Source organism: Delphinapterus leucas, chromosome 17, assembly GCF_059928025.1.
Source record: "Delphinapterus leucas isolate spDelLeu-1000000601 "Yukka" chromosome 17, BTC_Dleu_Yukka2, whole genome shotgun sequence".
NCBI lineage: Eukaryota > Metazoa > Chordata > Mammalia > Artiodactyla > Monodontidae > Delphinapterus > Delphinapterus leucas.
In genome coordinates, this window is record NC_143145.1 from 6,588,418 (window position 1) to 6,612,413 (window position 23,996).

The 23,996-nt window shown below is 47.9% G+C and overlaps 1 protein-coding gene and 1 long non-coding RNA gene across 11 annotated transcripts in view; both read right to left on the bottom strand.

Moving 5' to 3' along the window:
* KHDRBS3 (KH RNA binding domain containing, signal transduction associated 3) overlaps window positions 1-13,888 on the bottom strand; it is a 186,438-nt gene extending 172,550 nt beyond the window's left edge. For 3 of the 9 annotated variants that reach the window (XR_016388274.1, XR_002642250.3, XM_022555510.3), the window contains exon 1: window positions 13,363-13,887. Coding sequence is in view for 6 of the 9 variants with exons in the window: in XM_022555510.3 (XP_022411218.2) it covers window positions 13,363-13,450 (88 nt within the window). In the remaining 3 variants the exon portion in view is untranslated. Of the gene's footprint in view, window positions 1-13,362 lie in introns of all 9 variants that reach the window. The other 6 variants (XR_016388275.1, XM_089898684.1, XM_089898683.1 and 3 more) reach the window with 2 other exon arrangements.
* A 2,529-nt stretch (window positions 13,889-16,417) lies between these two features.
* Window positions 16,418-23,996, bottom strand: part of LOC111165160 (uncharacterized) — a 30,912-nt gene continuing 23,333 nt past the window's right edge. For both annotated transcript variants that reach the window (XR_016388277.1, XR_016388276.1), the window contains one exon: window positions 16,418-22,712. This is a non-coding gene — a long non-coding RNA (uncharacterized LOC111165160). The remainder of the gene's footprint in view (window positions 22,713-23,996) is intronic.

Below are 23,996 nucleotides of genomic sequence, written 5' to 3' on the forward strand. Positions count from 1 at the left end.
TACTGTGTTAAGCTACATGACCTGGATGTTTCTGCCCCCTTGCCCCCTTCGCCACCGCAGGCCACATAAACAGGGCGTGCAGCCCCGGCTCCGCAGCTGCTCCGCACTGATGGCCTCAGCGCACTAAGGGAGGGGCCGTGAGCCACAGAGTGGACAGAGCCCGGGCTCTGGCCGAGAGTCCATCACTGAGGTACAACTTCCTCGACAGCACTTTTCACACTTAAAACAACAACAAAAAGTAAAATTCATTAAGCAAATCAAAATCGTATGAGGCACCTCAGGACCTGGAAGACAAAAGCCCAGGGGGAAGGAGACGTGCTCGCCTTCCCCTTTCTCACCAGACCAGGACCGTGAACTGCTCTGAGACACAGAACTTTAAAACCACTTTTTCGGATTCTAGAGAAAGGATGGAGCAAAACTTTGTGCTGCTTCTGATAAACAATGAGACGGTTTGGTGACAAACAGAAAAACTGCTCACCAGCAAGCTTACAACTGACGGAACTAAAAGTCTGATTGACTTAGAGTCATCAGAGACACTGAACCTGATTTAATCCGCACCTTTATGCCAGCGCCACTGCTCTCTGCTGTGACGCGTGTGGTTTCCTTCCCAGTGTCCACACCACCTTGACCACAGTCAGGTGGTCTTGCCTAACGACACAGTCTTCCTGAGAAAGGGCTCACTCTCTCATAAAACCCATTTGTCACTGCTGTAATGAAGTCTCTTTTGGAAAAAATTCAAGCAATAAATTACATAAAGAAAACTGCAAAGAAATAAATCAGCTCTGAGACAATCAAAGGAGTATAATTTCAAGATTTTTCGCCCACCTGATTGGTGCTGGAGTTCTGCCTTGCAGCTGAGACTACAGGGGTGACCGTGACATCAGAGCAGAGCAGGGCCCGTGCTGACGCCTGCGTGTGAAGGCTCTGCCTTGACATGCTTTCATCCAGAAAAAGGTAACTTTTTTACCATGACAAGAAAAACACCCTCAGGAGTTCTACAAAATTATTTTTTCTCAGTACTACTTTGTATATTGTGCATATTATGTTTTAAAGACCCTCATCTTGCAAATAAGGACCTCAACAAATTGGCGAGTCACGAGAGATCGACATCCAAAAGATCTGTAAGAGAAATAAATAGTCTGTGATACAAAGAGCTAACAGTCATGAATGCGTTCATCAAAAGAGCTTTGTGCGGGTATGTGGACAGCACTGGTAAGTGGAGGTAAGGCCCGGTCCCTACTCTCTAGTAGCTGAGAGCAGGGAAGGGCAGCAGGTTACAGCCCAGGGCCAGAGCCAGCACACTGCCTGTTTCTACAAACAGTGTTGTCAGAACACTACCACACTCGCTCACTTACATATTGTGTACGGCCGCTTTTCTGCTACAACAGCAGGGTTGAGTAGAACAGAGAGCCCACAAAATATTTACTACTGAGCATTTTACAGAAGAAGTTTGCTAGCCCTAGGCTTAGAGTTTAACATGAAGACAATGGTGATACACCTACAGAAACAAGTCCGTTTTCTGGCTCTGTCTGGTGAAAGGCCTAGAAGCCACGACACGCCAGCAGCCCAGATTGTGGTTTTTAAACACCATTCCACACTAAAAGAAACCAGGGAACCTTGGAAGAAGTGGCCAATTCCAGAGCTGGGGCAGAGCAAGTACAAGATGAGCCTGGAACAAAATGCTGTTAGAAAGTATAAAAAAAAAAAGAAAAAACTCAAAAAATGTATGGATCCATCCTGTCAATAGGACCCAGGAGTCAGGGTAAAGGGCTCCCAATGGCCAAATCTGGAACGAATTAAGCATCAACTTATATAGTGATAGTAAAGGACTACAACCAATTGAATTAAAGAAGAATCCCTGAATGTATACCGACAGCTGACGGAGGGAAGGAGAGAGGTAAAGAAAGAAGGAAAGAAAAAAATGAAAATGTTCCCTTTCAGCAGAATGTCAACCAATAAATGTAGATGGAATATCTCACTTAGAAAATTACAATTTTACAACCATCATGGTAATAATTCAGATAAGAAACATTAATGGATACTAAAATTTGTGAGGGAGAGTTTAATAAGGAGTATTTACATAGTCTCAAAGCATCTCCCCACAAAAGTACTAATTAATTACAAAAGGAAAATGGTAACTTTACAGTGGAGAAAACTGGCACCGCCTACGCCAGTGATCAAGCTTCACGTCCTCAATAACGGGATAAAGTGACACCGACCCTGTGTGCCTCCTGATACGATGTACTGAGGAGGATACACCATCACCTCAGCGGAACTCCTGCCTAAAGAGTGCACAACATGAATCTAAATTTAAGGAAACATCAGACAACCCAAATTGAGAGATATGCCACAAAGTCCTGGCCTGTGCAATATTCAAACGTGCATGCCACAAAAGGCAACGGAAGGCGGAGGAGCTGTTCCAAATTAAGAAGCTAAAAGGCTTGACAACTAAAAGCAATGTGTGGTCTTGAACTGGGTCCTATAAAACAGGGGTCCCCAACCCCCGGGCCACGGACCAGGAGCGGTCCATGGCCTGTTAGGAACCTGGCTGCACAGCAGGAGGTGAGCGGCGGGCGAACGAGTGAAGCTCCATCTGTATTTACAGCCGCTCCCCATCACTTACATTATCGCCTGAGCTCCGCCTCCTGTCAGGTCAGCAGCAGCATTAGACTCTCATAGGAGAGAGACCCCACTGTGAACTGCGCATGTGAGGGATCTAGGCTGCTCGCTCCTTATGAGAATCTATCTAATGCCTGATGATCTGAGGTGGAGCCGAGTGGCTGCAAATACAGATGATCATTAGCAGAGACGTTTGACAGCACAGAGACCATAATAAATCAAGTGCTTGCAGACTCCTATCAGTGAGTGGCAAGTGACAGTTAAGCTGCATCTTACAGAGTAGACTGGACATAAGCAACACACTTCGGGTGTCACTGTCTCCCATCACCCCCAAATGGGACCATCTAGTTGCAGGAAAACAAGCTCAGGGCTCCCACTGATTCTGCATTATGGTGAGCTGTATAATTATTTCATTATATATTACAATGTAATAATAATAGAAGTAAAGTGCACAGTAAATGTAACGTGGTTGAATCATCCCAAAACCATCCCCCACACCCCAGGTCCGTGGAAAACTTGTCTTCACGAAACCAGTCCCTGGTACCAAAAAGGCTGGGGACCGCTGCTAGAAAAGACAAAACGGGAACAACCAGCAAGAGGAGCACATGGACTGCAGGTTAGATAATAAAAGTACCGAAACGATGACTAACTTCTGTCATCAGCGTTATCTGCAACTGCAGTTATGTAAGAGACAGCCCTTAGTCTCAGGAAATACACACCAAGGTACTCAAGTATTTAGGGGTGAAGGGGAGATAACACACACACCTTACTCTCAAACGAGTCATGAAAATACACAGACACAGAGAGAATGGCAAAGCCAATGTGGGAAAATGTAAACAATTGGTGAATCCAGACAAGTGAGTATACAGGGCTTCTTAGCACTACTCTTTTAACTCTTCTGTAAGTTTAAAGTTGTTTCGAAATAAAAATTTTAATGCCAGGAAAAAAAAAAACGGGAGGGGGAGAGGAAAGGAGAAGACAGATCAATACCTACAACATGCCATGGCACGTAGGAATATGAAGAAGTTATGGAAACATGGGAGACGGAAATGAATAACCTGGAGGAGTCAGACAGTTTATCCATCCCTGCCCAAGTCCTTCGCCCGGCCTTCGCAACGATGTCTGCATCCAGCTAGTCCTCTCTGAAAAAGCCTCCTCCATAAAGCCTATCTTGGTCCTGAGTGAGAGAGGCGGCCTTCTTTTATCACAGCGCTTAACACACTCTTAAAATTGTTCCCCCCATGTTTATCTCCCCCGTTGGATTACAAATTCCTTGATAAAAAATGAGGACGAGGAGGAGGATGGCGGGAACAGCAGCTACTCGCCCTGTACTTACTAAACGTCAGGCACGACACTAAACAGCTCTTAACACGTATCTCATTTAAACCTCAAAAAACTTCAAAGGGGATTTATTAATTTTTTATCGCCATTTCTCCATCACAGAAACTGAGGCTGAGAGGGGTCCATGTATCCAAAGTCACAGCCCAGAGAAGGAGAAGTGACAGCGCTCAGATGTGAACTCAGGTCTGTCTGATTTAAAATTATGTCCTTAGCCACACTCGCCTGAGTCTTTAGTTAGCTGTGGCTTGCACATAGGAAGCAAACAAAAGGTGAGAGGGATTTTTCTAAGCATTCGTGTTCGCTGAGCACACCCAACCAGAGAGCAAGGGACAAGGGTGGCAAAAGGTGGCAGGAGAAAGCCAGCCCTCAAAAAATTACTGGCAGATAGTCCACTGCACTGGTAGGTGACCAAGAGTTGATGTATGAAATTCAGATAGAAAAAATAACATATATTGGATGTAAAAATATATTCTAATTTAAAAAATTTTAGTAAAATTAAACAAATACATAATCACTGTCATTTCACCCTAATGACACGTGCAGAGAGGGGAACACAGGCTCAGAGAAGTAACTGGCCCAGAACAAACAGTTCAATATAGCAGTGCAGATACTCAACAAATATTAAATAAATGAATGGAGTGAAGGAAACCTCAGAATTCCTATGGACTCAATCCAGTATTCAGCTCTGCTAAAATTACTAAAAGTAGAATCATGGCTTTGTCCAAATTTCCCCATGGTTTTGTTCCTGGTACTGATCAAGTCCCTTGGCCCACTCAAGTCAGTAGACAAGGGAAGGCAAGAGGAAGCAGCAACTTCCACACCAGCTGACAAAGCTTTTGTTACTACTGCTTGCTTCTTTACACATATCAAAGAATTTGACTTTTATACTCCAGTGCAAATAACTGTCAGGACTATAATTTTCCCCGACAAAATAAACAGATTACAATGGCCAGTAGCCATAAATCAGACGACCCTAATACTTTCCTTAAAAACAATTTCAATTCAAAGCTTCTGAAATATTTTTTATTTAGGGCACAGTAAACCTTATAATGTAAGTAAACCTTATAATGTAAGTAAACCCTATAATGTAAGTTAGCTGCATGACCTTGAACAAGCTATGCATCTCCCTCACCTCCATTTCTTTAGCTGTAGAATGAGAACCACCGCACGACTTCCCGAGGCCCCAGAATTAAAGGAGGTATCGGGTGGAAAAGAGCCTGCAGCAGTGCCAGGCACAACTTAGGAACAAAACAGAAACAGGCCATAATGATTCGCAAGCGCTGGCTACAGAGTATGCCTCTTAAAATGTCAGAAATATGAAAGGTTAATATCAGTACGTGAATTTCAAAAGCAATGCAAGCTTGTTGATGGATCAAGACTAACACTGATTCAGGAGAAGCTACCTGTGTGGAGGAAGAGGGTGACCTGGCTATGTGGAGCGCCATCTAGTGGAAGAAGAATAGAGCACAAGTGGCATAAGTAACTGAAGTAGAGCGGGGAGAGTAAGGAAAAATGACTAGGATGCAAACTGTCCCTTCTCCCTCCTCCTCTCCATTACAATTTCTCCATAGGAGCTTGAACCAACAGTGACCCCAAGTGTAAGATTCATATCAAACACAGAGATCAAAAAGGGTGCTCTCACACACTCATGCTCTTTATCATACCAAGGAAGAACATCAATAATAGGCCAGGAACACCTTTTAAAGTCCTTAAAATAGCAGCAGGGGCTGATGGGCGAAAAATTATGGAAATGTGAAAAATTATGGAAATATAAAGCTTACCAATTCAGAGCAAGATACCTTGTGCTTGTGGAGAGAGGCTGCTGAGTGCCCAGACATGTTTTAAGATGTGCAGTCATACATCTGTTTATGGAAGCCTCATTTGTTAATGGAAGCTTCAGGTGCTGCGTCGTGAATAGCATAATAAAAATCAGTCAGAGCTGCTGCTAATTTTGTACATGATACTAATGAAAGAGGCTTCCTAAAGAATGAGTTTCCCCTTCAGTATCTCCAGGATTGGAAAACTAAAATCATTCTAAAACATAAAATTAACCTGAGGAATGAAACTGGATAATTTATGTATTAAGTTCTTATTGTATACTTTACTCTGCAAAGTGCCGCCAGTACGCACACACCTGTCTCAGGCAATTCTCTGAAATGAGCAGGTAATGTCTGTCTAGCACTCACTGCATGTCAGACACTGTACTTACCTCACGCCTAACACAACCACCCCACAAGGCAGGTATAAGGTCTCCAACTTTACAAATGAGAAGCTGAGGCTCCGAGAAGTTAAGTAACTGGCACAGGGTCACAGACTAGAAAGTTGTCGCCTCCCATAATCCCGCGGCCCTTTTAGAAGCTCTTCCCTGTGAAGTAACGCCGCTCCCCACGGAAACGCATCCACCAGACATTCCGTGCTGCCCATGGTCACACAGCTCGTACCCCACGTGCTCGCACCACTGTCTGCCCCTCTGTGCAGTCAGCTCTGCTCACGGATGACCAGTCCGACGCCGGGCAGTGCATTTTAAGAGCTGCGTGACAGAGATCTTCCCAGGGGGGTCAACATGAAAACCCAGCCACGACGAAAGCTCCCACCTCTGCCTGGAGCTCGCAGGTAAGCTATGCGGTACAGCGCCCTGGAGGTGGGCAGATACAGATCTGAATCCCGGCTTACCACTTGTTACCTGTCTGACCTTAGGCAAATTATTTAACCTTCCTGCCCTCAGTTTTCTCACCTATAAAATAAGGTAAAATGATTTACTCTTTTAAGACAACTCTTAGAAGAATTAAATGAAATAATGTACATAAAGCATCTAATCCAGAAAAGGTTCTTGATTAACAGTAACTATGATTATTAACAATTGCAATCAAGTATATTCAAACACCACTCCCCTTCAGAAGGCCAAAACCATTATCTGCAGGAATATCTTCTTGTATGTTCTAGCACTTCTTTTTTCCTTTTATGGACCTATTTTTAGAAGATGGAGAATTTTTAAACATACCATAAACTGACTATAAATCCCTGATATCATACCAATTGTGTCTGTGATAGAGTATTAAAATACCAATACAAAGAGCCCTGTGTCTCTGAGAGATTCCCTCAAGAGAGACTGAACTTTATCAAGAGACGCTTGATTAATTTTCAATACAGGAAGTTTTCCATTCCCTCCTTGACTACTGACATATACATAATTAAAAATCCTTACCTTGAATGCTTACTGAACACTGAAAAGTACTGCCGGAGAACACAGAAAAAAAAGGAGCTTGCCTTTTTTGGTAAAACACATTTTCAGGAACCTCTTTTAAAAATTCATCATCACAAATGGAAATTCCGAACTGGCTTCTACTACAATGAAACTCTTATTTAAAAACAAACAACAATGTTGGGTTCCACCCCTCTGCCTCTTAAAGTATCCGATCAAAACACTGCAGACTTGATTTAAAAGTTCAGCCTGACTACTTAAAGCTGCACACCTAGACTGGGCAAGTTACTTTACCCTTTTGAGCCTCAGATGCCTCACTGGAAAAAATAAAGGAAGTGGGCAGGGGATAAAACCACCTACCTTGCAAGATCTTGTGGGGATCAGAGACAATGCACAGGAAGCACCTGGCACAGAGGCCCTTGATTTGGCAGCTTTTATTATAATCATTATTCCAAAGCTAAGGAACACGCTACTTCTATTTTCTGATGAAACATGAAAACCATTCTATCTCCACTCAGGGGGAGCCATGACAACAAGCAAAGGGTCTTGTGACGTCCAAGTTGCTGCTGGCATTGCATCTGTGACCCCAATTGCTCCTTGGGCTTTGGGTGTCTATCTGGCATCTGAGATTGAAGATTAACTCCTTCAGGTAAGAAGGCTTATTCGGCAAGTGACGAGGGCCTCCAAATTTCTGGTTCAATCCTGCCATAAGAAATCTCATTAGGAGTTTAGGGAAGGAGAGCTAATTGTATTACAGTGCACTGGCTAACAAGTTCCTCAAGAAAGAATAAAAGTAAATAAGCATCTGATTCAAAGCAGATCTGATAACATCTTCTCATTACCTCCTGAGAAGGACCCCTACTGTGCCACCACTTGCACAGAGCCCTGGGATGTTCTTCTGCTTGTTTAACGCTGCATTTCACTTAGAACTTCCCTTCATTTCTGTCTGCAGAGCTGCTGGCGACCTCCTCCTACCGCCGACTCAGGGGCTCTGAAGTAGTAAAGAGTCAAGCCTTTAGTGACTGCCAAACTCCAAATATACTTTCTAACACTTCTACCGTTATGAGAATTAAAACACAACACTGAGACGAAGACTAGAGTTTGCCAGGGATACGTACCAAGAATTATATGAGGTGCTGAAGACACAAAGACGTGCAAGACCAAGCCCTGCCTCCCAAGCACCCCACACTCTCCCAGGGAAGACAAAGAGATCCAGTCAGTACAGTGTGATGACTATGACCCCATCAGAGACTTAGGCAGTGGCTGCTTCGGGACCAGAAAATAGGCACTCTAACCCATTTGGTGGGGGAGGTAAGTGGTCAGAGGAGATACCTACAGCAGAAATCGGAAGGATAAAGTATAACAACAGATGCTACATAACCCATCTTTCAATTCCGGCACAGGCTAGGGAGAAAAGAACAAACTGCGTCTAAGAGGCCAGAGTTTGAATCCCCCTTCTGTCATTACTAACTGTACCATCAGAACCTGACCCTTTATACGTCCAAGGCTCAGTGTGATACGGTAAAGAACAATGGGCTTGGAGAAGAACAAAGCTTGAACCTCCACCTGGACATTGTATAAGTATGTCACTCTGGGTGACTCAACTTTATTGTTGGAGTCTTGGTTTCTACAAGTGAAATATTAGGCTAATAGCCTCTACATTTCTGGGCTGTTCCCAGTATTGAGATTATAGACCTAACCGGGCACAGAGAAGCACCTCGAAAATGTTCCTAGACTGAGAGTTAAATCTAAACTGCCTGTCACTAAATATTTCAAAAGAATAGCTGAAGGCTAATAAGACATTCCTTAGGAAAGGAGAGGGCATCTATAAACTTAAAACTCACTCTCAATCTAATGCAGAGAGAGCCGACGTTCCTCAAGAGCAGAGACTCTTTTTCCCTCTCCACCTTCAGGACCAGCACAAATGCCCCGCGTGGCAGGTTCTCAATAAACCTGCTACTAACGTCCAGATACCAAAACACAGTAACTGACAGTCACTGGATCCCTTTGAATCATAACACACTATAAAAAATTCAAAATGGTTTATCTAAAAATGTGAGTCATGCATCCATTTTCTTACAAAAAACAAAACCTGATAACCCTAAGAAAAACTATTAAAAACGTAAGTAACCACATCCTTCTCTGGATGAAGCAGAGAATCACACACTATGGCATGAAGGCACCACAGCTAAATATAACTCTGTAATTTTCATTCTCATTCTTCTCTCTTACTTTAAATGCCTGACAACACGCAAGCGATCAAAAACATTTACAAAAAGGATCCCCCAAAATGAAACTCTTAAGCCATTGAGTTTTGTTGAACAAAGAGATGCACTTAAGGCAAAATAATGATCCTTCCTTTATACATGTTTACCCCTCACACATATCCTGTGTAATGCTAAGAGTCCTTTATTATTAGAGACATTTATGTAATACGAAAAACACTTATTTATCTCGACATGAATAGACCACCATAATTTGGAATCCTTTGCTCCACTTCCTCTTGTAACCAACCACTAAATATAACTTGGCAGTGAACCAGCCACCAATCCATATATTACATCAGATAATTAAAAATACAGGGTTATGTAATCTTATTTAATGGTTACTTGGCTTGGACTGAAAAACATCCAAAGCAATACCAGAGAACTGGATTAAATTATAAGCGTAAGACATTTCTGAAGATGATTTTTAGTAAGAGTCAGCACACCCCCTACTAGCAAATATAATATTAAACATGCAATGCTACTTTCATCTCCAATTAACCTCCTGGGCAAGAAACTGCAATGCCAACTCACTCTATAGGCAGTGGTGTTTGGGAGGAGGCAGAGAGGCGATTTAAAAAAGTCTATTTTATTTGATTCGGTTTAACATCAAGTAAACATTACCCATTACTATTGGCAAAGAAACAAAAGCATTCGATATTCGAGGGGTGGGGGGAAGGAAAATCAGTTATCCTGAGAAAACAGAAATAAAAGTCAGGAACTAATGTCCGCTACGAAACACAAGCCTGGAAAGTGTAAAAGCCAACCTATGTTAGCAGAGAAGCACACATCTTGATGTGATCCCAGCTCAAGTTCTTACTTAAGCATTATTAGGAAAAAAAAGTAATTCCGCTAGGAAGTTGAACATGTTTACAAATGCTGAATTTTTTTAAAGAATGACCACACCTCATTTATCAACTGTTTCATTATCATAGTGTGTTGATTACTGAAATCATATATTGGTCTCCAGAGAGCTTTAATTCAAAAATGCCCCTTAACCTGAGCACTAAAATCCTGTAGGATAAATCTACCGTGAATGTTTGTTTCTTCAAAGAAGATCACTAGACAAGCACAGAAACAAACTTTTTAACAAAATCAACAGGAAGCCGACAGGAGTCGACAGGAAACAAGCATATTAGTTATATCGATTTCTGCAGGTAAATTAGCATGTGTGAAGTGTTTCAGAGCCATCTTTTGAGGAAGGCATATAAGTAGGGAGAACAAGGGCCTTATGAGACCAAACACCTGAGTTCAGATTAACCTATCTCAGTTACCTACGAGCTCCCATAGCTGAGGTCCTCAGCTCCCTCCCCTGAAAAATGGAGACATCAAAGGCTGCCTCACCAGCGTGCAAGTGGGAGAACACAAGTAGACAGCATGTGCCTGAAAGAGCCTCAGAAGCTTTAGAACACTATGCACACAAAGGTCCTGTTAGCATTTGGAGATGTTAACCATCATGTCTATCTGTTACACGTCACTCCATAATAAAGCAGAGGTGTGCACTGCTGACTCATCAACACTGTACAAGTTAGTGTCCGAATCTGGATTCCAGCATCGAGATTCAGAACAACATCTGAAAAACCAGGGCCTCCTTTAGATGCAAACAGTCAAAAATACAGGTAAAAAAGAATAAAAATGCTCTCAACAGCCACTCACAAGATGATTATCAGATTTAAAATCAATTTCCTAACAGCCAATTCAGATTTAAGACACCGTTTTAGCAATGCACTTGTAATTCTGAAGTTACGTAACAGAGAGTAATTAATATTTTAAATGACAGGGTTCTGCATTCCAGACACCAGCCTGTGATTTAAGGGGGAAACATTTTAGTCTGAAATAATCTAAATTAACAGTAATAAGAGCACCTGAGCAGTATCTCTTTCTTCCTCCACATAACTGTTCAGTGTGAGAAGCGTACTTCTTACAAGAACTACATTTTTGATGGAAAAGTAAGGTAATCCGGTTTAAGGTCTTAAAAAAACCACTAAATGGCAACACTGTCCAAGATCTGTTTCAAATAACTGGAGGCAGTTACCACAGGTACAAACTCAGAAACCAAAAGAATTTTGAATGTATGAGAATGAATGTACTGCAGCAACCTGACACAGAAAAATAATTCTGACTTTTAAAATAAAATAACTTACTACACTCTTGTTAAACTGCTTCCTTAATTGAGTACAACGTAACTTTGATTCAGCTTCTTTATTAAGAAAAGTGCACTCATTCTACAATCCAGAATATTTCTAACGCCGGTGATCTCACACAATGTACAAAGAAATATCTTTCAAAGAGATGACAGCCCAGCAGGCAACAAAAGATATATGTAAATCACAAAGAGCAAGGAGTACAAACCTAACTGTAGGGCTGTTCGGAAGAGCACGGCAATAAAACTTAAAATTCTCTTACTTTAATGCATGCCCATTACTTCTTCACAAGCCCATGTTATTAAAGAAATAAAAATAAGCTTACAATTAAAATAAAATGGGGAAGCTCTGTGAACCAGTCTCCATTCAACAAATTAAATATCAAGCTGAAATTCTTGGAGACAGTGAGTCTGCACCACCACCCTCAGCCAGCAACACGCACACCCTACTCGGAAGAACTGGTTGCAACACGCAAATACTGGAGGTCGCTGTTTTAAAATATAGATATCTATACACAAGCAGAATATGTCTGCCTCATCTTTCACTTCCAACAATAAAAGAGCCAGGGCCAGCATTAAGACCAGCAGACCCGCCTAAGTGAGGAAGCACAGACTGTCAAGGCGCAGTGAGTGAGTCAGGCAAAAGGTAACAGATCCGACCAGATAATGTTTCTGCCATCACCCAGAGAAACAGCAGACCAGCGGCTCCCAAACCCAGCTTTCTCTGAGACACGTATTCCAGATCCAGGAGGAATAAAGGGCTGGTCCCGGGAAGGCAGGCTTAATTTACCGTCCATCCCAGAAGATTACTCAGGAAGCCTGAGGAGGAACAAGCCTGCGAACACTGTCCTGGGCCCGAACGCCTCCTGTACCCCCTGCACCCCGTGGCCTGCATTCCCCAGGGCTGCTCACACCCTGAGCTGGCCGGAGTAGTGATAAGATGGCACAGGCAGCAGAGGCTCCGCGGCCGGCGTTCCGAATCCCCAGCCAGCCCCCAAGGAGGGCGGCCCAGCCAGAGCCTCCCAAAGAGAGGACCGGCAAGCCAAGAAGCGGGCTCCGGTGTGGGCCTCTTCTCCCCTAATGGCCCTCGAGGGCCAGCCTGCAAGGCTTGGCATGAGCTGCCCACCCCCAGGGAGGGCGGCTAGAGCCTGGACCCGGGACAAAGAGGGGATGCGACAGGAGACGGGTCTCTGCCACTGGGACCGCTGGCCCTGTTCCTCCAAAGTGCTTGAGGTCTGACCCCAAACCTCCTCCAAAGGTCCTCAAACTTCACCAACAATCCAAGCACCTGCTCCCTTCACCTCTTCTGCATTCGATCCCCTCAAATCCTTCCATTTCCCTCCAGCTTGCTCCAGTTCCTTCCCTCCAGACAAGCCAAACGCACTAGTTCCCCGAGTCCCCCGCCCCACTCTCCCCCTCCAATGAGATCATTCAACCCCGCCCTGACGAAGCCCCCAGATGTTCGCCGTCCCCCACTCATAAGTTTCCCTTGGGTATCCTCGAGGCCCCAAAGGTTTCCTTCAAGTCCTAGCCGAACGCCTCAGCCTCCTTCCTTCCCGAGTCTCCCCAACGCGCACACACATCTCGGCGCTCCCCAGGTGTCCGGTACGCTCCCAGGTCCCTACCTGAACGCCCCCAGGTTGCGACCTGCGTCCCCTCCAGTCGCCCCAAGGGCGACGGCCAGCCAGCCCCACGCTCCCGCCTTGCCCGCCGGTCCCGACCCTCCCGGTCCCCGGCCCCCTGGCCCGCCGCTCCCGGGTCTCCAACGGCCGCGGGCCGGCGCGCGCCCCTACCTTGGTTCACCAGCCGCAGGGCGTGCGTGAAGGAGGGATCCAGGGAGTCCTTCTCCGCCATCAGCTCCGGCAGGTACTTCTCCTCCATGCTCGCCGGCCGCCCGGGCCCGGGACGCGGACTCGAGGCGGGCGAGCAGCGCCGGCCACGCAACCCCCGACCCCGCCCGCGCCCTAGCGGCGCGGAACCCGGGCCGGACGCCGCGGCCGGGGCGCGGCGGAGCCAAGCCGGGCGGTCGGCCTGGCGGCGGCGGCGGCGGCGGCGGCGGCGGCGACGGCGGCGCCGCGAGGCGGGAAGTGGCCGCGCAGCCCCGGTCCCCAGGGGGTGGCCGCCGACTGCCCCGCGCTGGCGGCCACTGCCTCCCGGACGCGGTCCCCGAGCTCCCGCCACGGGCCGGCGCGGTCAGGCGGGCCCTGCTGCCGGGCCGGCGGCACACTCTGAGAGCCTGAGGCAGTCCCGGGCGAACCTCGCCAGCCGGCGCCAGCGCCAGCGCCGAGCTCAGCCGCCACCCGCACGCCGCGCGCCGCCCCGCGTTCTCCGAGCTGCCCCGCCGAGCGCCCCGCCCCGCCTTCCGCGGCCCCGCCCGCCGCGCCTGCGCGTTGCGCCCGCGCCCCGCCGCCCGCCGCGGCGCGCCGCCGGGGGGGGCCGCTCTCGGCTGCACGGACGGGCCGGGGAGGGGCGTCCCGGCGCCTCCCGCTCTCCCACGGCCCGCGGGGCGCGCGGGGAGCCCCACGGCTCGGCTACCGCGTGGCCAGACGCAAAGACCGGGAAACTGAGGCCCAGAGAGGTGAAGCGGCTCGCCCAAGGCCACCCAGCGAGGGGTTCCGAGAAGAGGGCTGCGCGCTCGGCCCCCGGGTCGGGTCAGGGGCCGGGCGGGGAGAGAGGACGCCGAGCAGCACCCGCGCTCGGCGCAGCGGGCTCTGGGGAAAGGCAGAGGGGCGAGCCGCCCTGCTCTTTAAGCTCCCTAACTTATCTCGCGTTGCTGTCCCCTCCTATGTGCTAGGAAATAACGTGGGCACGCCGTCCTCCCTCGGCGCCTCCCGCGCTCAGCGCCGACCCCCGAGACCCTCGGTACCGAGGTCGATTACATAAAAGCGCGTGCCCTTCAGGTCGGCCTTGTCATCCCGACTTGCCGCCGGATTGTCATTCTCTTCGCGCAGAAACCTGCTGTGCCCGGATGCGGAGGAGGGAGCTGCGCCCCAGGCCCGTCCCCTGGACACACGTGGGTACTGATGTCCTCCGTCCATACACGCCCCGACCCCCATCCCCGATAAATCCTCCATCAGGCCGTTTTCAAATTTCCCGTGTAGAGTCAGTGTTCCCCAGCAGGCCAAAGACTCCGCATCTGTCCTGCCTTTGCCCCACCAAATCCCCACTTCAAGTCCTGACCTTAATGTCACTGTCCCTGGACAGCCTTCCCGGACTTCCCCAGCAAAGCTGGTTACTGTTCTGTGTCCCACCAGCGCTGATCAAGCCTCGCTCACAGAGAGCTGTAACTCTGTTTCCATCAGACCACGAGCATCTCAGGGACAGGGCTAGAGTTTTGTTTTATGGGGAAAGTTCCCAGCGCTTAGTGCACTAGGACAGATGGAGAGGCACCAGAAATATCTGATGAAGGAATAAGCCATGGGCATGCCACTCCTCCGGGAGTGACACTCCTCGGGGAGTGAATCTTCCTCCCAGCCCCCCAGGCAACCTCCTGTACTCCTGATATAAACAGAGGCAGCTCTACACCCAAAGATGCTGGGAGTGGAAATCAAGGACCTCTAAGCTGCCCCTGAGTCCCAGCCGGACTTCCCTCATTCTTAAGCTCCACCCCTAGACAGGCCTGGCTCCAGGTGAGGTGCCATTTCAGAGTCCCCAGTAAGAATCTTCTTCACGTCTTTCTTTGGGCTAAACTTGCAAGAGCCAGTCAGGTGCGACAGTTAAATGTGTGGCCTCTGGGCCCAGACAGCCCGCATTTAGAATCATGGCTTAGCTGCTCACTAGCTGTGTTATCTTGGGCAAGTTACTTCACCTCTTGATTTCCTCATCTGTAAAGTGGAAATGATAATAGAACCTATTTCCTAAGAGAATTGTGAGGATTAAGCATATCAACTCTCAATGAAATCCCCAGTCTCCAGCACATAGAAAGTCCTTAGTCGTTCTTTATTGAGTTTTTCCCCTAGGCATGGCTGCTCTCTGGGTTTTCTGAACCAGCTTTAGCTCCTGGGGGCACCTGCATCGCCCCAGCAGACTGAATGAAGGACCTGGGACCACACATCTCTGTTTTGGACCAGGAGCCCAGAGTGTAGCTGGGCAGACACTCTGCAGTCCCAGATCTTCCAGGACCCACTGTGCACCCTCAGTCAAATAACCTGTCTGAGCTTCGGAGCCCACCTCTCCAAAACCCAACTTATGCTGGCAGTCCTGGAGGGCAGTTGGAAGGATCTGAGGGGAAATGTTTTCTCCTTTAACATTAGAGTGGAATGCACAGACCTTTGGCTTCCATGCCTTACAACACAGGATTTACATTCTAGGGTGTGATTCCCTGGCAGCCACTTTTCGAGGGAGGAAGGGAGAAGGAGAGAGTCTGGGATCCGTAAGGGGGACCAGATGCTCAGCTGCTCCCCTCACCACTTGGTCTAAGACCCTCCTTTCCATTCCAGCCTTCTGCCCCAGTGACAGTCCAGCCCTGGAGTAGTTGCTGTTTTTATTAAGCATTTACTACGTGCTAGGTGGGAGGCCAGGGGCTTTGTACCCACTACTTTCAGTTCTCTCAACACCCTGTAGGGAAGATACTGTTTATCAGCACTTACAAATGAGGAAACCGAGGCTTAGAGCAGTTTAATACCTTGCTTAAGTGCCACCACTGTCAGCAAGGGATCCCAGGCCCATGGGACTCCAAAGCCTCCTCTGCCTGCCCTCCCTGTCCTGCCCTCCCAGGTAGCAGTCTGGGACACCCCACCCCTCCCGCATCCAAATAGTTGGCAGACGTGTCTCGCCAGCAGCTGGGGAGGAGGGCTGTACACTGGGAAGCTGACAGCAAAGCACTGAATCTTCTGCTCCGGCCCCTCCTTCTCACAGAACCTTCCAAGAGGGCAGGTGCCCAGCACCGCAAGTATCCATGTGGGACTCTCCAGGGAGAAGGGAGACAAATGTCTTTGTGAGATGCTCATGAAATTATCCCCAGCCACCAACCTGGCCAAGCTGTTGGCTGTGGGGCACCTCCACGCCTTACTGACCAGACTCTGCTGGTCTTCCTGAGATGGCCATCCTGCAGGCACTAACCCTCTGATCCCTTTGAAGATGAGAAAATCGGGTCTTGGGAAAGGTCGTGGATTTTCTTCAAGCAACTATAGGTAGTGCTCCAAGTCAGGTCTAATGACTGCCGGGCCAGACAGAGATCTCTCCAGGCGCACACCAGGACTCGCTGAGCACAGGCTTGGTGCGCGCACCACTCTGGGTACAAAGGACTAACCGTGCACAAAACAGGCTTCTCCAAAGCCGCTTCAAGCCAGAGGCACTGGGCCACTTACTCCATCTGCATGGTTTGTGTCTGCCCTGGACCGTAGGCCCAAAGCTGCAGTAAGAAACTCCAGCTGCCCTTTCTCCTCACATCCACAAGTCAGGAGACAACCTCTCGGCGTCAGAGACAGAGGGGCACTTCCCAAATCAACCTCGCCAGGTGACACTGGGCCATCTCAGGCACTGCACTGCTCCCACGGCAAGTCCCTCCATCTCCAGCCAGCCACCACACGGCAGCGTGTGCCAGAGTCCCCGCCTGTCACCCTCTCCACCACCACGCCCACCTCTGGAGACAGATGGCCAACACTTCCCCGGCCTCCGTGACACTAACAGCAGTGGGTCAGACACAGCCAAAGAAACTCCATGTCATCAGAGGATAACAAACGTGAAGAGAGTCTGTGAGGTCGCTGTCACGTTTGTACTGAATTGCTGCTCACACCACGCGCGACGGTGTCCCAATCTGACTGGCTGAATCCTATCCCAGTTACCACGAGACCCGGCAGGGCCACGCGCGACGGTGTCCCAATCTGACTGGCTGAATCCTATCCCAGTTACCACGAGACCCGGCAGGGCCACGCGTGACGGTGTCCCAATCTGACTGGCTGAATCCTATCCCAGTTACCACGAGACCCGGCAGGGCCACGCGTGACGGTGTCCCAATCTGACTGGCTGAATCCTATCCCAGTTACCACGAGACCCGGCAGGGCCACGCGCGACGGTGTCCCAATCTGACTGGCTGAATCCTATCCCAGTTACCACGAGACCCGGCAGGGCCACGCGCGACGGTGTCCCAATCTGACTGGCTGAATCCTATCCCAGTTACCACGAGACCCGGCAGGGCCACGCGTGACGGTGTCCCAATCTGACTGGCTGAATCCTATCCCAGTTACCACGAGACCCGGCAGGGCCACGCGTGACGGTGTCCCAATCTGACTGGCTGAATCCTATCCCAGTTACCACGAGACCCGGCAGGGCCACGTGTGACGGTGTCCCAATCTGACTGGCTGAATCCTATCCCAGTTACCACGAGACCCGGCAGGGCCACGCGTGACGGTGTCCCAATCTGACTGGCTGAATCCTATCCCAGTTACCACGAGACCCGGCAGGGCCACGCGTGACGGTGTCCCAATCTGACTGGCTGAATCCTATCCCAGTTACCACGAGACCCGGCAGGGCCACGCGTGACGGTGTCCCAATCTGACTGGCCTGAGGCATCTCGATTTGGCCCCTGGTTTTTCTGCTTACTCGCTGTGTGACCTTGAGCCAACTACTTGATGTCTCTGAGCACAGGGAGAGGAAATACCAACCTCCCAGGATTCTGTGAGGTTTCAACTGAAGCATTAAGCTTGTCATATGCACTGATGGCATTTAAAGCGTTTTGGGCCTCACTCCTCTACGCTCCACCAGCATTTAAGCAGTCAAGGGCTCCTGTTCACACTTAACACATCAGTTTCTGGGCACCTGTGGACCGCTCTTGCCACCACGCTGTCCTCGGAGCCTGCTCACCTCCACAGCCCCAGTGCCCAGCTGGGTGGTCAGTTCACAGCCAGTACTCAACACTCGTTCAAGTCCACTTCTCCTGAAATGCAGTCCCCCAACAGCACCGCTTCCCAGCGACCAGAGATAAATGAGTTTGTCGTGTAAGACAAGCAGCAGAACATGGCACAGCCTTACCTAGAAATCAGTCATTCATGTGTCAGGGAGAAAGGCACCACAAATGTTCACTGTGATCCCGGCTCCAGTCAGCTACAGCAGGAAATGCATTTTCAAACCTTGAGAATGACTGAAAAGGCTTAGCACACGTGGAGTAGGGCACAGAGAAACTCTTCAAAGTTGGGAGCCTTTGCAAAGTTCAAAGTCCATCCATAAATCAGGAACGCCTTCACCGAGGACTGGCTAGTCTGTTGGCGGCTCTCTCCTACTTTATTCAACCAACCTTCCATAACCTCCTGCATTCAAGATATAGAAATACAACTAGAAGGAACCACAGAGATCTGCTAGCTCACAAGTCACCAGTTTTTAGAGATGAAGAAACAGTTGCTCAGAACATTTAAGTGACCTAAAAGTATTCAGTGGAGAATTGGACACACACACACACACACACACACACACACACACACACACACACACACCCTCCAGCCATGTCTAAGGATGAATGGGATCAAACCTTTCAGCCCAGTCACTCACATACCTGAAGACTCCTATCCTGTCTCTGTATCCATGTTCCCTACAAGCCTGTTTCCTTCTCTTGCTAGTTGGTGGATGGAAAATCCAGTTCCTCTAGCGGCTAGAGTCCAGCCACTTTCTTCTTTCTCCAGGAAGGGAGCCATCCTGGTACTTTCTTGCAGGAGCTAATAAAACCACAGATATTGCGCAGGCCCCCCCTAGTGGCTAAGTGTGAAAGCACATGCCCCCCAAAGTTAGTATTGAACCAGATTGACAACCCCTGCGTTGAACCTGGTCTCCACCAAAAGGGAACCTCACATAGGATTTTAATTCGTTCCCAGCAAAGGGGACAGAGAAGTATGATCTTAGGTGAAAGAGAGTGAAAAAGGTAGGAGGTAAAGAAAAAGGGGAAAGGAGAGGGGAAAAGGGAGAAAAAGAAGATGAGAACAAAAAGAAAAAAGAGAAAGCAGAAGACACATAGAATAGGAGACAGAGCAAGAGAATAAGGAAGGCTTAAAGGAGGGACGTTTCTCTGTGCTCAGCCTTTCTCTATTTCGAAGATAAACACTCAAGAATATAGTAATGGAAAATAAGAATTGACATGCCCAGGGTCAGTTGGCTGCCCTGTGGCACCGTCAGGTGGGGACAGAGGAGCCAGGGAGAAGAAGGGACAGGGACAATGTAGTTGACCCCATCACAGCCTGACTTGGCAATCTTTTCAAAATCCAAATCTTTCTCTGTCTCTGTGTTTGAGCTTCTAAAAGGTGCGCTAATAGCAGCTGTTCTCTTCCTGTTTTATTGAGATCTGATGAGAACAATAAAGATTTGCAGAGAAAACCCCAAAAAGTGCTCTGAAAAATTCCCAGATATAACCATCACAGAAATGTGTTTTATTGTTTTCCTCTATGCAACAGCAGCCCTCTATCCTCTACTTCCTGGACCAAAAGTGTGATATGTGATGCTGGACTGCCAAAGCACTTGCTATATTTCAACAATGCATCAAGTTATCACGACCTCTGGTACTTTATAAGATGCCATGATTTGAAAGGCGCTGTTGAAATGTAAAACATTACTGCCACAGTAGTAAAAAGATCTATGTCCATCTCCTAACCCACTCTTTCTTCTCAGTATGCATAGAGATACATGCAAAACAATTCCGTCCACGTTAGCAGAATACTTTGCAATAAAACTGCACGTGTCTGAGTTCGGCAAAATGATCACAAAACAAAATATTTTTGGAAGTGTCAAGGTACCTTTAGTGTCCAAACAGCTACCAAGGGGGTGATGACATTTTTAGAGTCCACTGCAAAAGTAAACACATCCTGGTCTCATACAAAAATGCCAGCTTGTGTTTGTGTTTTTCTGTAGCTAAAAAATGGAGAGACAATCTTATCAAAAAATGGCTGTGGAAGAAAAACGGACATAAAGTTGAAGTTGTATACTCATGTACATTGAATTACATGAGAAAACATCTCATCTCAAAACAAATGTGGACTTTTGTCAGTATCCCATCTGCGGACTTCCTAAGTGTCTCTGGATTTTTTTCTTTGGGTTCTGTGTAACATGGCACTAGCCTTCCCACAAATCTCATCCCTCATTGCTACCCTGTCTGGGTTTATACCGGGGTGATATGGAACACCTCAAAATCTCTTATTTGCTCTTGATAGGGGAGGGGAGTAGGGTGCCAGGTGTACTCAGGCAATCTTGGTGGACTTGATCCAGCCTCAGATGGCAGCTGGTATGTGGGGAAGTTCCAGCTTCCTCTGTCAGATCTTATCCTGGTAATCAATTTTCTCCTGGTCTTCCTAGCCACACTCACTGGTAACAGGTCTGCCAACCTGCAGCAACTTAGATGTACAAACCACAGTGATCCATGCCCAGTTCGACCTGGCAAGTTACCCTTGAGCAGGTAATGGTTGGAGCCACCAGCTGAGCAACCAAACAGAGGCTTGGGCCTGCCCTTAGTCATCTGGGTGCTCTGGGCAAAGCTGCCTCTTCCAGCCTCTCTTTCCCCACTTGTAAAATGAAGGGAATACCTCTCGTCACAAAGAGTTCCTTTAGGATCTCCTTGAGATAAACGTACGTAAAGCGCTTAGCAGAGAACTGGCACTCAGTGGGCACAGAATGGATGGAATAGCCATAGAGCAGAAATATAACATGAGCCACAGGCATAACTGTAAATTTCCTAGCAGCCACATTAGCAAAGTGAAAAGAGACAGGTGGAATTTATTTTAACAAGACGGTTTAACCATACATATCCAGAATACTATTTCAACATGTAATCAATAATTTTTAAAATATTAATGAGATATTTTACATTAAAAATTTTTATACTACGAAAACATGTGTATTTGCACCTACAGCACATCTCGATCCAGAAGCAGAATTCTCAGCAGTTCAAGTAAAACGTGGTCCTGCATTTTAATGAAGAGTTGTGTTTAATGGAAAAACATTTAACACTGCTTGCATTTTTAAATTCAAATTCAATTAATTAACATTAAATAACATTAACACTGGCTCTTCATAATGCTAGACTTAATTCATGTGCTTGTTGGCCACATGTGACTAGTAGCTATGGTATCAGGCAGTGCAGATCAGAGGAAGGGATTCAGGGGCATGGAATAGAAAACGCAGCTGTCAACTGCTGAACCAAAGAGATGTGTCCTGGTCTCACCCCACGTGAAGCCTAAAATAGGCTGCCCGGGGCTGGTGCAATGGCTACAAAATGTCATCAGTGAGCCAGGCTCCTTCAGTCTTTCTGCTCCACCCACCTTAGGATGGCAGGATGGGTTATCCCCATGACACCCTGGGCACCTGACCTCACTCCAGGCAGGGAAAAGGGGGGGAGCAAAGGGGCTAAAGGGAAAATGACCATCACCTGTCGAGTCTGCTCAGCTGTTAAGGAGTTTTCTTGGAAGCCCCAACTAATGGCTTTTGCTTAAGTGTCATTAAGCAGAACTGTATCACACACGGACACCCTTATCTGCACAGGGCAGAGCTGGTAAACATAGTGTTTTACCTGGGCACATTGGCACCTCCAACAAAAGTGGAGTTCCTCAGTACGGAATAGGGGACAGTGGATATTTGGTAGGCATTTGACAGCCTCTACCCGAAGTGGCACCTGCAATTATTATTACTCATGCCACCAGACTCCAAGGGGCACTCACAAAGAATCCTTAAAGAAAATAATAGAGTTGTGTATTTTTTTTTTTGGCTGAATAAAGAAAACAGAAATACCCTTACTGCATCACATCTTAGAATGCAGCTGGGTAAGGTCCAGGGAATCAGGATAGACAGGGCAGGGAAGGCAGGAGGACTGGCCGCTTCCCTGGGTGGGCAGAACGAGGGGTGGCATGGGCAGAAAACAGCTCCTTTGTGCAGGTGAGGCAGATGCTACAGCTCAAGAGAGTGTTGGAAGGAAATGTGCCTTAAGCAACCGGGAGGGTCACTTTATGGAAAGCAAGTGTAGTTCCTGTTGAGGGTCCTTCTCACGGACACTAAAGGTGCTTCTGTGGGCTCAGCCGCAGCTTGGAGGGCTTTCTTGGGAAGCTGAATTCCTGTCCCCCGGGCTCCGCACCACACCCCTGCTCATCGCTGAGCAGGAAAAGACACACTACCTACCTCAATGTCACCAACGCGATGACCTTGTTTGTTCTTGGAGAGGAGCCTCCCTTTCATCCTAAAATGGGGGCAATAATAGGACCACTTAATAGGCCAGTTGTGAGGATGAAATGAGCTAATGCATTCAAAATGCTTAGCTCAGCCCTTACCACATAGAAAGTGCTCAATAAATTATTATTCTGTGTTTTCTCTTATCGTGCTAGAGTGAGCTTTGTGTTTCCTTTTGTCCACCCTATCATTTTGTATATTGGTTAGAAGCCTGGCAAGAAACAAGCAGTGCTCTCAGAAGGAGTCATAAAGAGAGCTTCATAAAGGGGCTCTTTACAAGGTATGTGCAGGGCAAAGGGAAACTAAGATGGAGGAGTTAAGCAGTCTGGGTAACCTTGCCTGGGTAATCTACGCCTGGGGAGGCAAGAGAGAGGACAGGTCCCAGAACCTGCAAGAGCTGTAGAAGTAGGAGAAGACTTGCAGTAGGAGCAACAGCTGCAGACAGAGAGCATAACCCCTGCCAAACGGTGATGTGACCCGGAAGGAGCCAGGGAACTTCACACCTTGACCTCAGTCTTCTACCCGCTCATGTCCTGCAGGTGCCCCTCACCGACTGAGTCCAAACTGAGGCCAGAGACTGGGGAAGCCCAACTGATGCATTCCCTAGATATCAGCCTCCCAGGGCAGAGAGCTGTGTTGAAAGGGGTGGAGAATGGATCCAGAGGCGCAGAAGGAGAATGACCCAATTACTTTGCAATGTGCTACAGTAAAAGGTTTCACCTTAACTATCTGGAACAGACTTGCTGGATTTGCGCTCCGGTTAATTCTCTTTTCTGCTTGGGGTGTTTGGTATCCACGTTCAGGTTATGTGAACACATGGTTTCTGTTGAGAGTCCAGAGGCAGAGAGGCATCATGGTGTTAAAGGTCTAGAGCCCCTTACCCAGAACTTTACACCATGCCTCTCCCACTCACTAGCCAGTGACCTAGTGCAAGCTAACAGGCCACTCTGAACCAAGCTCTCTAATCCATATCATGGGAGGAAAAGCAGCTGTCTCGCTGGCTGGTTACGAACATGAGATGAAGCGACACAAGGTCCCTACGCCTTTACTACTCTGTGGAAGCACAGTGGGCTGGGAGTGCAGGTTCTGGAAATGGAATGACTGGATTCAGATCCCAGCCCTGCTATTTCAAACTCTGTGCCCTTGGACTAGTTACTTAACCTCTTAGCATCTCCGATTTCTCATCCACACTGCAGAGGAAAATTGTCCCCACTGTATAAGGTTGTTGTGAGAATTAAATGAGCTGTTACATGAAAAGTGATTAGAACAACATGTGACTCTTATCATCAACACC